The sequence below is a fragment of the Mus caroli genome, chromosome 1 (assembly GCF_900094665.2).
Source record: "Mus caroli chromosome 1, CAROLI_EIJ_v1.1, whole genome shotgun sequence".
NCBI lineage: Eukaryota > Metazoa > Chordata > Mammalia > Rodentia > Muridae > Mus > Mus caroli.
In genome coordinates this window covers 176540124-176552554 of record NC_034570.1, presented here as the reverse complement: position 1 = coordinate 176552554, position 12431 = coordinate 176540124, and the positions used below count along the sequence as shown (strand labels likewise).

Below are 12431 nucleotides of genomic sequence, written 5' to 3'. Positions count from 1 at the left end.
CCCTCCTCCTCCTCCTCCCCCTCCTCCTCCTCCTTCTTCTTCTTCTTCTTCTTCTTCTTTTTAGAGGGCTGTCCACCATTCATCCACCAGTTCTATCTCATTGTCACTTCTGCTTTGACATCTTCACGATCGCCCCGGAGTTGTTCCTACTTGAGTTATAAGGAATTTCTGTAATTAAGAGGCTAGCTCAGAAAGTCCTAAATAGTTCATACAGTGTACTCTGACCCTGGCCAGAAGAAGAAAGGATCAATCCCAGATAAAGGCCATTTCTTTGCAGAGGAAGAGCGTTTATGGTAGGGACTGTCCCCAGGGATGTCTCTTGGGATTCCATTGGTGTGTCTTTAAACATCCAAGCTCATCCCTTGGCATTTGAAGCTCTGGAAGTTGAGGACAGGGACAGAGGAAGGCGGGCTACAAAACCCTTTCATGGTCTGGAAGTGGTGGGGCAGCACTAAAGCTGAATTCCAGCCTTCAATCCTGGAAGCCCCAGCATGTCTCACCTTTCGAGGTGTCTGTGAAACCCCTAAGTTGCTCCTATCTTTCAGCGTCTTGTTTGTATCTGAGACATCTGGAAGCATTAAGAACAACCAGCAAACCTTGCTGGTTTGAACAGTGCCCACTCTTGTACCCCTTAGTCATGTGATTAGTTTGCTAAAGTCACTAGATGGACCTAAGGGGGATGCACCCTGAACAGCCTCTTTGCTTCCTGCAAAGCCTGTGCTGTGTCTTGGACAGGGATGTATTCCAGAAGAGTTCCACTGTCAGACAGTATCATGGTCAGTAATGAAATGATGTGTGCAGAGCCAGATCTCATTTCACAAGTGTGCATCATGCAACGAGGGCCTTGAGTCAAGCCACAGGATTGTCTTGCCCAGTAACAGTTGTAGCAACATTCTAAGAGCAGTTGAAACTCATTGTAGTTTAGTACTGTTAGGTAGTGGCAGAACCCAGCTGTGCAATTATTGTTATTAAAGAGATACCATGGATGCTTGAATGGATTGCTGGGGAGGGTTTCTCAGGAGCTAATTTGACATGAAGTTTATTGAGACTTTTAAAAAGATATAATTATTTTATGTGTATGGCCATGCCTGCATGCATGTATGTGCACCATGTGCAAGCAGTGCCCTTGGAGGCCGGAAGAGAGAATAGGATGCCCTGCAACTGAAAATGCAGAGAGTTTTGAGCCATCACAGAGGGACTGGAACTGAATCCAGGTCCTCTGCAAGAGTAACCTGTTGTCTTAACTATTCGGAGGACCGGAGAGTTTTACATGACATTTAATTACACCCAATGAACTCCGCACAGCATTCCCAGGTGGTTTCTAAAGGAGGCACTCCAGGAGCTGTTGACCTCCTTGGCCAGATGGAGGTTTCTGGAATGCTTTTTACAACCAGGAGCGGCCAGAGACAAAGGCTTGGTAATTTGCATTCATAACAAACACCAGAGGGGACTCATGGGCATAGTTAAGTTTGAAAACTCCTAGTTCCACTCTTTGCTTCTTAGACTCTAGAAAGGCCTTCTGCTACACCTCAGTGTCCCCCAGGGTCATCCAACCAGCTACATCAAAGGAAAAGTGTCCCTTTGTAAGTCGTGGGTTTGCTTCATGTCTTACCAGTCCTGGGCTAAAACAACCCCAGAGCTCTTGTGAGTTACATCATAGTCTTTAGTTATTTTAGGAAGGGTCTGTGCTAAACATTTTATCCCCACCTCGTAGTCTCTGTAACTCATATTCCTCTTTCTCAACGTATTAGCACCCAGGCACTTTTGAACGCCATCCATCTTCTCTAAGACTGAATGTCTCTGGTTTTTCACAGCATTTCTTATGTCTAGAAGCATCATGGATAACCAGAGCTTCATTTATCCATGTCACCGCTTATACAATCACATAGAAGTTTAATAATGATTATTTTAACAGTCAGGACTTCTTCCTGTGGCCGGAGAAGTCACTATTGACCTCATTATAGAGCCACACAGTTGGTGATCTTACTGTCTGTCATACTGGCTTCCACCAGAGATCCCCTTTTCTGGGGCCCTGATTAAAAAGCAGACAGTAGGCAACAGAATAAGACAAGAGGAGAGGGGAAAGGGGGATATTAATATTGCAACTTCATAGTGCGATGACAGCAAACCAAAGGTGCATATTTAGAGGATTCAAGAATAGCACGCCCCTCTCCTTGTTCTCATAAGCGTTCCTGTGATCTACATGACTTTGGGCACCGTCAGCCTTCTAACTTCAGTGGCAGAATGGTGTCTCTTCTGTATCAGGGCATGGACTGGCCTGAAGAAGGTGCTGTTTCCCGGGGAAAGGCCTTAGGTTCCCCCCAAGTAATGCATAGGGCCATCACACAGAGGAGCAAGCCGCTGGCTTTGCATCTCTGCCCGTCTCTGATTATATTCCTTAAGATTTTTATTTAGGATAACTTTCAGCACGGCTTTGTAAAGGTCAGATATGAAAGAGAAAAGCCCCCTTTGCTAATCTTGGGACAAACAATTTATATGCAGGGTGAGGGATACTCTCCCTGTCAGACTGCGGAGAAACTCTAAAACTAAACAGTACAGTCGCTTACTGGGGCGGACACATGGCCGCAGATGCGAGCTGGAAGCAGCATATGGTAGCAACGTGACAGCGCTGTGCGCAGAGAAAGGATCACCCGTAGCCCTCATTGTCCCAGCCATACCAGCTGAGTGGAGCCCCGTTTCCAAACCAAAGAATGTTCTTCTGTCTTGAAAGCCAAATCTGTTCATGTGTGAACATCTGTCACTGGGGTCTTGTTAGTGGGGTGAATGCTGGAGATGGTCAGTTACAGAGTGTGGGAAGAGCTGTCGTTGTCTAAAGTGCAGTGGGAGGAAGCTCATGCCAGCCTTTGTCCCGTCAAAAGTAGGTTCTAGTCGGGTCTGACGGGTGCCAGTTACTCCTTGAAGATACACTCATACAGACATACAAACAGAAGGCTCGTGGATTCTAAACCCGGGCGAAGTGCCGGAATGGGACTGCATCCCTGCTGGATCTGGATGTAGGCTTCAATCACTTCACAAACCAGATAACTAATAGGATTGCATCATGAGATTGCCTTTTATCTACCAGTCCTTAAAATATGGCATCCTGGGGGCCGGGGAGGACATGTTTATCATCTCTTGAATACAGAAGCATGGGTAAATTCATGGGAAACGAACAGATTTTAATCTGCATCTTCTCTCTCTTACACACACAGACACACACACACACACACACACACAATCAATCCTGTGGCAAGAGGGAAGCTGCTACTTTGAATATTCATTAGTGTTTTCTCTTCCCTTTGATACACATGCATACATGTGTGGGGTTTTGTTTGTTCCGGTAGGTGTCTTTTGTCTCTGAGAATAAGACAGCCTCAGTTAAGGCCGATTGCTGCTCTGTTGGAAGTCATGACAGCTCTGTCGGCTATCAGGACAGCGAGCTCTGTCTCTTTCAACATGTGTCAGCATTTGAAACCATAGATTCACAGCTCCAAACCAGCAGACCCTTGGATTTCTGACCCATAGGTGAAAGGGTTTTCATATGCGGAAGAGAACTAAGGCCAGGTGCTCTTTAAGAACCATGAAATCTAGGCCAGCCAAACAGAAGTTCAAGCTTTGTTCTTAATGATAGGCTGTCTTCCGTCCAATCGGGTAAAGGCCTTTCCCATTCCTCTTTAGTCTAATGCAAGGTATTACATTTCCCCAGTTCAGTATACAAACTGTAAACTGTTGTTTCACGACCCGTGCACCTTCACGGGACAATTGTGTTGAGCAATGTGGGCTGCTGGGTAAGGCATGACATGAGATCAGGAACTAGAAATCAAGGGTGGGAGTTGAGAATTGGACTGTTTAATGTCCCACCCTGGGTACCAGATGCCTGCTGTTTGGAGGGATGGTGTGTGGGGGATGGTAAGACTAGCCAGCAAGTCCCTTTACTACTTGGAATCTTAGTGTAGCTCTGGGCTGGGCATGTCTTCAGTAAAATAGCTAATGACTGCTTTTTAAAACTCCTAGCTGTCTGCCCAGTTGTTACAACACCCTCTGGCTCAGTGGGCAGCTTTTGCTCCAGACAGTCCCAGGTGCTCTGTGGGTACCTTGGTGAGTACACTCGTCCACTTTATTCCTCCTTTGACATGGTGATACCCAGTCTTTTATATGTGCCTCCAGTGGGGAATTGATTGGTCAGAGGGGAGACAGGATTTTGAGAAACAGCTTTGTAGGTGTGCAGTCACAAAAGTGCCTGGAATTTTCTGGTCCGTTTCATGAGAATGACTGATGACTAGCTTTGAAGTGACATGCTGCCCCATGTGCAAGAATGGCTACTACCGAGTGTGAGCTACGTGTGCCAGGGATCACAACGGGATTTAAAATATTGATCCTTTGATCCCCACAGAGGCCATTTTCTGGAAAACCCTGGAGTAAGGCCTCTATGTTAATGGGGAGGGGGTCCCTTTTACAGACTTTGTGTGTGCATTCCTGTTTTTGACACACTGTCGCTGTTCAATTAATGCTTCTTATATAGAACCAAAGGGAAAGAAGGCCACCCCCATGCCCCTGCCCTTCAGAGTGGCAGAAGGAGGCTTCTGGGAGAGTTGTGTTAATGCCATCATCTCTGATTTTCGTTGTTGACATGTCTGAGTTGCATGAGAAAAATGGATTGTGATAGGTTAGACTCTCAGCTAGCTGAGCCTGGAGACCAGGTGTAAGCCCCTAACCAGCACATGTTAGAATGCGGGCCACCAGAACCACAGATCTCTACTTCTTTCTGTTTGGACCACCAACTGGTTCCATTAGCACTGATTGAATGTGTACTGTGTTCTGGACAGTGAGTCCACAGAAAATCAGATTTGAGTAAGCCAACACTCTTGGAAACCAGTGGTTGAGTTGTTTCTGAGCCATACACAGGAAGAAAAGAAATAGACCAAGTTAGGACTCGAACTGTGTGTGGAGGTTCTACATAGGCATGGGGGATGGGGGAGGTGATTCTACTGAGATCCAGTTTGTAACTCTCCATGCCTGGCTTTGCTTCTTAGGAACCACTGTTACATACAGTGGCTGCAGCTGAGGTTTTCTAATGAAAAAACCAAAACCAAAACCAAACCAAAACAAAAACAATGGCCCCAGTTCTGTTAAGAGTGTATGTTGGTGGTTTTATTTCGATATGGAAGGGCCCACAGTGGCTAGAGGGAACAGTGGGAAGAAAATCAGTAAAATGTTGACTCTGCACTGAGATAGCTCTTGTGAGGGACAAATTACATCTGGGTTCTCAGTTCTGAATTTTTATTTCATTCCACTCTCTAAACCTAAGAGTTAATTGTGCCATTCATTGACTGGTGTTTGGGGGAGGAGAGGATAGAAGCAAACTAGTAAAGACAAACCTTGGTCAAATCCTCTCTACAGCCCCATTACCCAGGTCACACACCCATCCTAAGACCAGGTTAATACCAGAAGAACGTCATTGTTATCGTTGTCTTCTTCTTCTTCTTCTTCTTCTTCTTCTTCTTCTTCTTCTTCTTCTTCTTCTTCTTCTTCTCCTTCTCCTTCTCCTTCTCCTTCTCCTCTCCTCCTCCTCCTTTTCCTCCTCTTCCTCCTTTCCTCTTCCTCCTCCTCCTCTTTTTCTCTTCCTCCTCTTTTTCTCTTCCTCCTCTTCTTCCTTCTTTTCTTCTCCTTCTTCTTCCTCTTCCCATCCTCTTTTCCTTCTCTTCCTCTTCTTCTTTTTCTTCTTCTTGTAAGAAGAAATTGTAGTGTGGACTAGTGAGTCCCTTGTCCTTCTCTCAGAACTGGCTGACATTGGAATTCGGGGGTGACCTGGCTTTTCTCCCCCCTAACCACAGGCTCCAAACCTGTGCTTTTGCTCTCTCTGGGGACCCAAGCCTGTTCATTTTGTAAGTCTTTTACCTACTGCCTCGGTAGAAGGTTCCTCCCGTTCTCCTGCCCAGCAAACAGACTGAATCCTAGCTAGCAATCGGTTTGAGCCCTTTCCCAGTTTCTAGACAAGTTTTTCTTTTTGCATTCTCCCATTTGGTTGCAGTTATTTTCAGTTAGTAACTGCTCAGAGTTTCCCTCTTCATTTAGTGAATAAGACATGCTGCGAAACTCTAGCACTCCTCTGGGATGCTGCAGTTGTCTTGAATATCTCTGAAGGTGAAGGAAGAGATACAGGGATCTGGCTTTGATAGCTCCTTGTGTACTAGGAGGCTTTTCCAACCCACATGACAAATCGCTTTCAGGTCTTCCAGGCAAGACCCCTTAACAGAGGACCAGGAGATGGCTCAGTCAGTGAAGCATTTGCTTTGTTCTTAGGAGGGCTTGGGTTCAATCCTCGGAACACATGTAAAAATGGCAGGCACTATGGTACACACATGTAACCCAGGGAGTTGAAGACAGGAGCATACCTGGGCCTCATTGGCCAGCTCAAGAGTCAGCCCTGTCACTTTGTTTGAACTGTTCCTCCATTTCAAAGAGACACTGGGCGCAGACAGCAGCAGTAGGGTGGGATATCTGCCTTTCTTTATCCTGTAACTTGAGTGCTGGCGACATCTAGGTGTCTGACACTGGCAATGGGGCTGATCTGTACAATGCCCTGGAAGAGGAAGCATTCAGTCTCCTTCCCATGCTTGTCAGAGACGGTGATCTTATAGAACATCATCCCCAATTATCTGTCTATCTATCTATCTATCTATCTATCTATCTATCTATCTATATGAGGTTAACTTGTGTAAGTGTTTTCTAATATAATACAAAAGCTGGTCTCCAAAAATCTGTTCAACCCCCAGGATCTTTTGATCTGGCCTAGGATGGCTACCGATGCCGCTCAACACAAACTTACTTAAAACTTCATGAGTTTTGTTTTGCCTTTTGCAATTTTTAAAAATTCAATTATGTGGTTCCCAAGGGAGACCTTTGTAAATGGCAACATGCTTTTGCAAATGTCAGAAGGTTGGATGTGCCCAATCCTAGAGGAGGCTAGGTGTGGGGAGTCTATGTCTACCATCCCAGGACACTAGGGAAACCGCCGCTCTCTATGGGTACCCAGATTAACAGTCTCCCATCATGTAAAGATTTCCGTGACTCCATTAAGATTTAGCAATGAGAGCTGGTGAGATAGCTGAGGTAAGAGGTCCTGGTTTTGGTTCACAGTAACCCTGTAGTGGCTCACAGTCATCCGTAATTCAAGTTCCAGGCAAATCTGATAGCCTCTTCTGGCCTCCATGATACCAAACACAGGCATAGTGCACAGATGTACACAAAAGAAAATAAATAAGTCTTAAAAAACAAAGATTTAAAGGTGCCATTCCAAGCATAGCCTGTGTTTGTATACCCCAAGGCAGCTTCCCTGGGCCTGTCCCAGACCAGTGAGTCAGAAGCACTGGGAGGGGGCAGCTGGGAGGTTGCAAACTCTAAACAGTCTGCAGGTGCTCCCGATGTCACTGAAGTAGGCAGCTGTGAGAGCCAGGGGCCCCTCTGATGCTGCTGGCCTGTTTACTCTCGGAGGCCCACGTGGCAGGCTGCGGATGCTGTAGGACCTCTGTTTGATCAGCTGGTGCTGCAAGGGAGGCCTCTGAACCCACAGCCCAATCGGAGTTTTCCCTTTGTGCCTTCCATTTTCCAGTGTACCTACAAACACTGAGGTAGAACTGTTAGTAAAGCATTGTGCAAAGCCCCTGCTTCAGATTCACCACAGGGAAGGGCTTTGAGTGTATAGGGAAATGATTTAGGTGCATGGTGGGGGCGGAGGGGTGTGGGGTAGCAGAGGCCATCTTGAAATCAGATGAGGGAGTGATCTCTTCATTCAAGTGCCTTCAACCAGGCAACTGTGAGATATGAAGGAGATTATTTTTTATTTTATATGTGTGAAGTTGTCTCTTTTCTTTCTTTGCCTGTGTGCATGTATGTATACCATATACAGTCCCCAAGGAGCACAGAGGAAGGCCTTGAATCTTGCAACTGGAGTTGTGAGCTGCTCTGTAGGGAGTGGGGACCAAACATGGCTCCTCTGTAAGAGCAGCAAGCACCCTTAACAACCGAGCCATCTCTTCAGCCCCCAAAGTGTGTTTAATGCATCTAAGATATGTATAGACACAAGATAATTTCCCAGGGTGGTGTTTTGTCCAAACACTGAGGTCCTCATTGTGACCTGAGTTCTCATTCTGACACATCCCATGGAGGTTAGGATCTGACCAACAGAATGTAAACTCCACTGTCTGAACCAAGCTAAGCTTCTTCTGATAACTGTAGTTTTTGCTTTCCAAATGATATTTTTCGAAAAGGTATTAGAGCTGATGAGAATTAATTATTGGCTTGTGCAACACTGTGCCTCCCAGAATTCTGATGCGACTCTTGAACCACCTGGGATTCTGAGTCTTATCCTACAGTAGGAACATTTCAGCACGGCTCTGACTTCAGTTTCAGTTACCACACCATTCAGAGAACTGCCCAGTTCTCCTCCCATGACTTACCTCACTGCTGCGGCATGAGACCCACTGAGAGGGTGAATTTTACTCCACAACACGCTTTTAATAGAAAGATCTCTACATTAACTACAGTCATTGAGAGAATCCTAAAACAAGCATCCACTGCTTGCAGCAATCATGGCAAAACAAAAAGTAAAGAGGGGACTTCTTAGAAGACACTAACTTATTTCACAAAATCTATTGAGGGTCTGCTTTCATTGAGCACCACTGTAGTCCTGATATTGCCGTTAAGTGGATACCACAGAAGCAAACCGTAGCCTTTAGAGATCGTAACTCTGCCGATAGAAGGCAATCAGCAACAAAGATTAAAGGAAAAAGGCTCAATCTGGTAAATGTGCAAGCGCTCTATGGGCAAGACAAGAGCAAGGGAATGGAGGGAGGGATGAGTAAGAATTTCACACAGGCAGGGCATGGGAGAGCTGTTTAAGAAGGTAATGTTCAAGCAGGTCCTGGAAGGAGAGCAGAGTGTCTGTGAGAGAAGACCATAGCTGCAAAGGAAGCAGCCAGACTGAGCTGGCATAGCCTGGGGTTCTCAAAAGTATCCTAGGAGAGGGAAGTAGAAGGCAAATGAAGGAATGTTCATGCAGGGTCCTGTTGGCCAGTGGAGCCTTGGCTTTTTCTTGAAAGCCAGGGTGGCTTTACTAAAGGTTTATTGTGCCTGCTGCTTTGAGAATGGAGCACAGAGTAACCCAGGTAGAAGCAGAAAGTCCAGCAAGATCTTTGTAAGGCATGGGAGGGAGACCTTCCAAGGACACTCCCATGTAAATCTGTACCATAATGATATTTGTGTGCACAGGCTCATGTGCCATGAACATTTGTGTATGTGTGAGGGGAAGCCATTGTTAATTTGGTGTAGGGTGGCATGAGGCGTCGTCAGGTACCACAGATATGCATGTGGTCAATGTAGAAGTCAGTTCTCTCTCTTTGGCTGTGTGGAACTCAGGTTGCCCGGCTTGGCTGTGGGGACCTTTACCTATTGCGCCATCTCGCTGTTCCTGATTGCTTTTAATTAGTAATTCTGAGTAATCAGTAACTCACTTCTTTCTCCTCTTACCAGGAGCTATCCTGGCATCCTTCCCTCTGTACAGGAAAACATCTCCCAAAGCCTCCCATCCTGGACTGACAAACTTGAAAAGGCGGCTTTTGGAGGAGTGTATGCTTGTTGTAATGTTCAGTAATCGTCTCCTTTGACTCGGTGCCCAAGAACACAGATCACTCATAGGTGATCATGCCTTAGCCTCCAAGGATGACAGTCTGCTTTTCACTGTGCAAAGCAGAAAGCCAGTCTCTCAAATCTTTGGGTCTGCCCAGCTTAGCCCAATAGAAGAAAATAAACCGAGAATACCTTTCTTTAAGTATTAACGTCAGTTCTTAAAGCAGGGATCATGTAAATCACTCAAAAAGATCTCTGTTGGGCCAAATTTGGTGTCTAATTCAAGCTCTGAGCACAAAGGCTTCACACTCGGAGGTTGATTTCATTCCTTTATCCGAACAAGAAAGATCAATGGAGTCTACAGATGGCCAGTGTAGGAGTATAGCATAGACTCTATTCTTGTTTCTTCTCTATTGCTCTAACAACACCATGGCCAAAAGCAACGTGGGGAGGAAAGGGTTTATTTGGCTTTCAGGTAACAGCCCATCATTGAGGGTAGACAGGACGAGAACCCAAGGCAGGAAGTAGAATCAGAAATGACGAAGGAAGGCTGCTTCGCCAGCTCCTGTTTAGCTAGTCTTCTTATACAGTCCAGGATGACCTAAAGATAGCGCCGCCCACAGTGGGCTGGGCCCTCCTACATCAATCAACAGTCAAGGCAATTGCTTATAGACTTTCCTGTCTGATCCAGGTGTTTCTTCACCTGAGCCCCTCCTCTCAAATGACTCTAGGCTGTATCTAGTTGACAGGGTTAACTAGTACAGACCCCACTTTCAGGGAATCTACAACCTAGTAAGGAACTTAGGCAGTCCAAAACAAACATCCAAACAAAAGCCACCACTATGTGATTGATTTCAAGCAAGGCATCCCAGAGGCCAAAAGTGTTGCTTAACAATGGCTTAGGGAGGTAAAGGACAGCTTCGAGAGGGGGATGGGATTCGAACCTGGACGATGACCTTTGGGATTGTACTTTGTAGTTTGGCCATCTGGCAGCAACAGGAAGTGTCTTATGTTTTCTGGAAACAGATTTATCCTTTTCGGTGAACTTGTATGACAAAAGTCAGGAAGCAGCCATCCAGGAAAACTTCCCAGGGTCTTTGAAAAAATTGAAGCGCGTCTACAAGAGCCCTCCTTTTGTAAGTCTTGAAAGACTGAGGCTGGAGGATAGAATTAAAGAGTTATATGAAGGGCTTGCTTTTCAAAGTTGGTTCATTGAGAAGATGTATTTAGCCTAATAATTGGAGACATACACAATGCTGTGCTATAGTCGTTTGGACTCTGTGAAATACAGTATCACTCTTAAGCTCAAGGTCAACCTGGGAAGCTCTGCTGTCAGTCCCAATGGCCAACAGTAAATGTGTATCTGTTATTCATCTTGTTTTAGTACGCCTTCCGAGCCAGCTATACCATGCTCTGGAAGATCTCCATTCAGGGACTCTATCTTAGGCACGGTGACAGTCCCTATCCATATTCCACAAGTCACATGGCCAAGAATGACTTTAGTAGCATTAGGAAAGGGCACAGAGAAAGGATGAGGAATGTGAGGATTGGCCCACAGAAGAGGGTAGCCAACATTTTAAACAAATGACACTGTCTATCATAGGGTAGGTAGTGGAGTTGGCAAAGAGAGGTGGTTTCACCAGGCTTGAAAATTTTCTATATTGTCGATATGAACTCGGTCCAAACTGTGTCTGTACAGCTTTGAAAAGTGAGTGACTAGATGTTACAGAGATATACATGTTCACTTGCCTTTATTTTCATAATGGCTTGTTCCCTCAATGAAGACACGTGTTTCTGGTATCAGAGGCATGGTTGGAAGAATGCTGAAATAGGCTTACCTCCGAAGCGGTGACCTCCCTCACCTTAGGGTCCTAAATTGTTGTCCTAGTTCTGACATGCTCAGAGGTGTCTGTAGTAGAGGTTGTCCACAGCTAGGATTCTGGCTCATCATCTTTGAGGCTCTGAGGCTCTGAGGCTCTCAGTCTCTAGCAGCTTGTGAGAGGGAACCAGATCTGTTCCTTGTATATCTTATGCGAACGTCATTCTGGCTGAAGCCTCCTGTATCATGTTATTCTCTAGAACTTTGGTCTCCTGATAGTGACACTTCAGGTACAGATTTTAGAGTCAGGCTCTCACCTGCTGTACCCAGTGAGCAAACTGGAAAGTAAGTAGCTCTGGCTTGAAAGGGCTGCTGCTGTGTGAGCCCCACTGCCATGACAGCTCTCTGCTCTGGGGACCCCTGAGTGAGCAAGGTAGCATATGTCTTACGAGTTCATAAATAACCATCGGCACAGCCTATTCTTAGTAACAACAGATGCTAAGCTTTTCCAGCCTGCTCTCGGGGGTCAGTGGTGGGAAGGAGAAGAAAAAAATGAAAGCATTGTTTTGCACACGGCTGGACATCTGTATTTCTGAATTGCCCTGTTGTGTGTATGATGCAATGGCCGGAGCCGGTCTGCTGAATGTGAACTTTGTCCACCGACTGGAGTCTAAATTGGTTTTGGATCCTTCTGAAATCTAAATGGTCAGAGCATATTTTTCTAATATTAGGTTGGATTGTGTCTTTGCTCCAGAGTAGAGCTGACTCCACATGGGCTCACAGCAGCAGCAGGGGTCCTTCTAGTCCAAGTTGCTTGTTTTCCCAAGACTGACTGCTACTGACTTTATCCATTGTCCTTATCTGGGGAACTTTGGAGGTGGCCCCCAGAGGATCTGAGACTGTGGTGACTTCAAGGGTCATCAACTCTAGTAGCATTCATTGTTAGGAAGCAGAGGAGCTTGTTGTTCAGACCCTGAGCGAGGTG

General features: G+C 45.8%; 1 protein-coding gene across 2 annotated transcripts in view; it reads left to right on the top strand.

The window, feature by feature from the left end:
* Positions 1-12431, top strand: part of Tgfb2 (transforming growth factor beta 2) — an 83306-nt gene that overhangs the window by 11498 nt on the left and 59377 nt on the right. Inside the window, exon 2 of one of the 2 annotated variants that reach the window (XM_021160653.1) lies at positions 4015-4098. The exons of the other annotated variant lie outside the window; for it this stretch is intronic. Within the exon in view, the coding sequence (XP_021016312.1) occupies positions 4015-4098 (84 nt within the window). The remainder of the gene's footprint in view (positions 1-4014; positions 4099-12431) is intronic. 2 annotated transcript variants of the gene reach the window in all.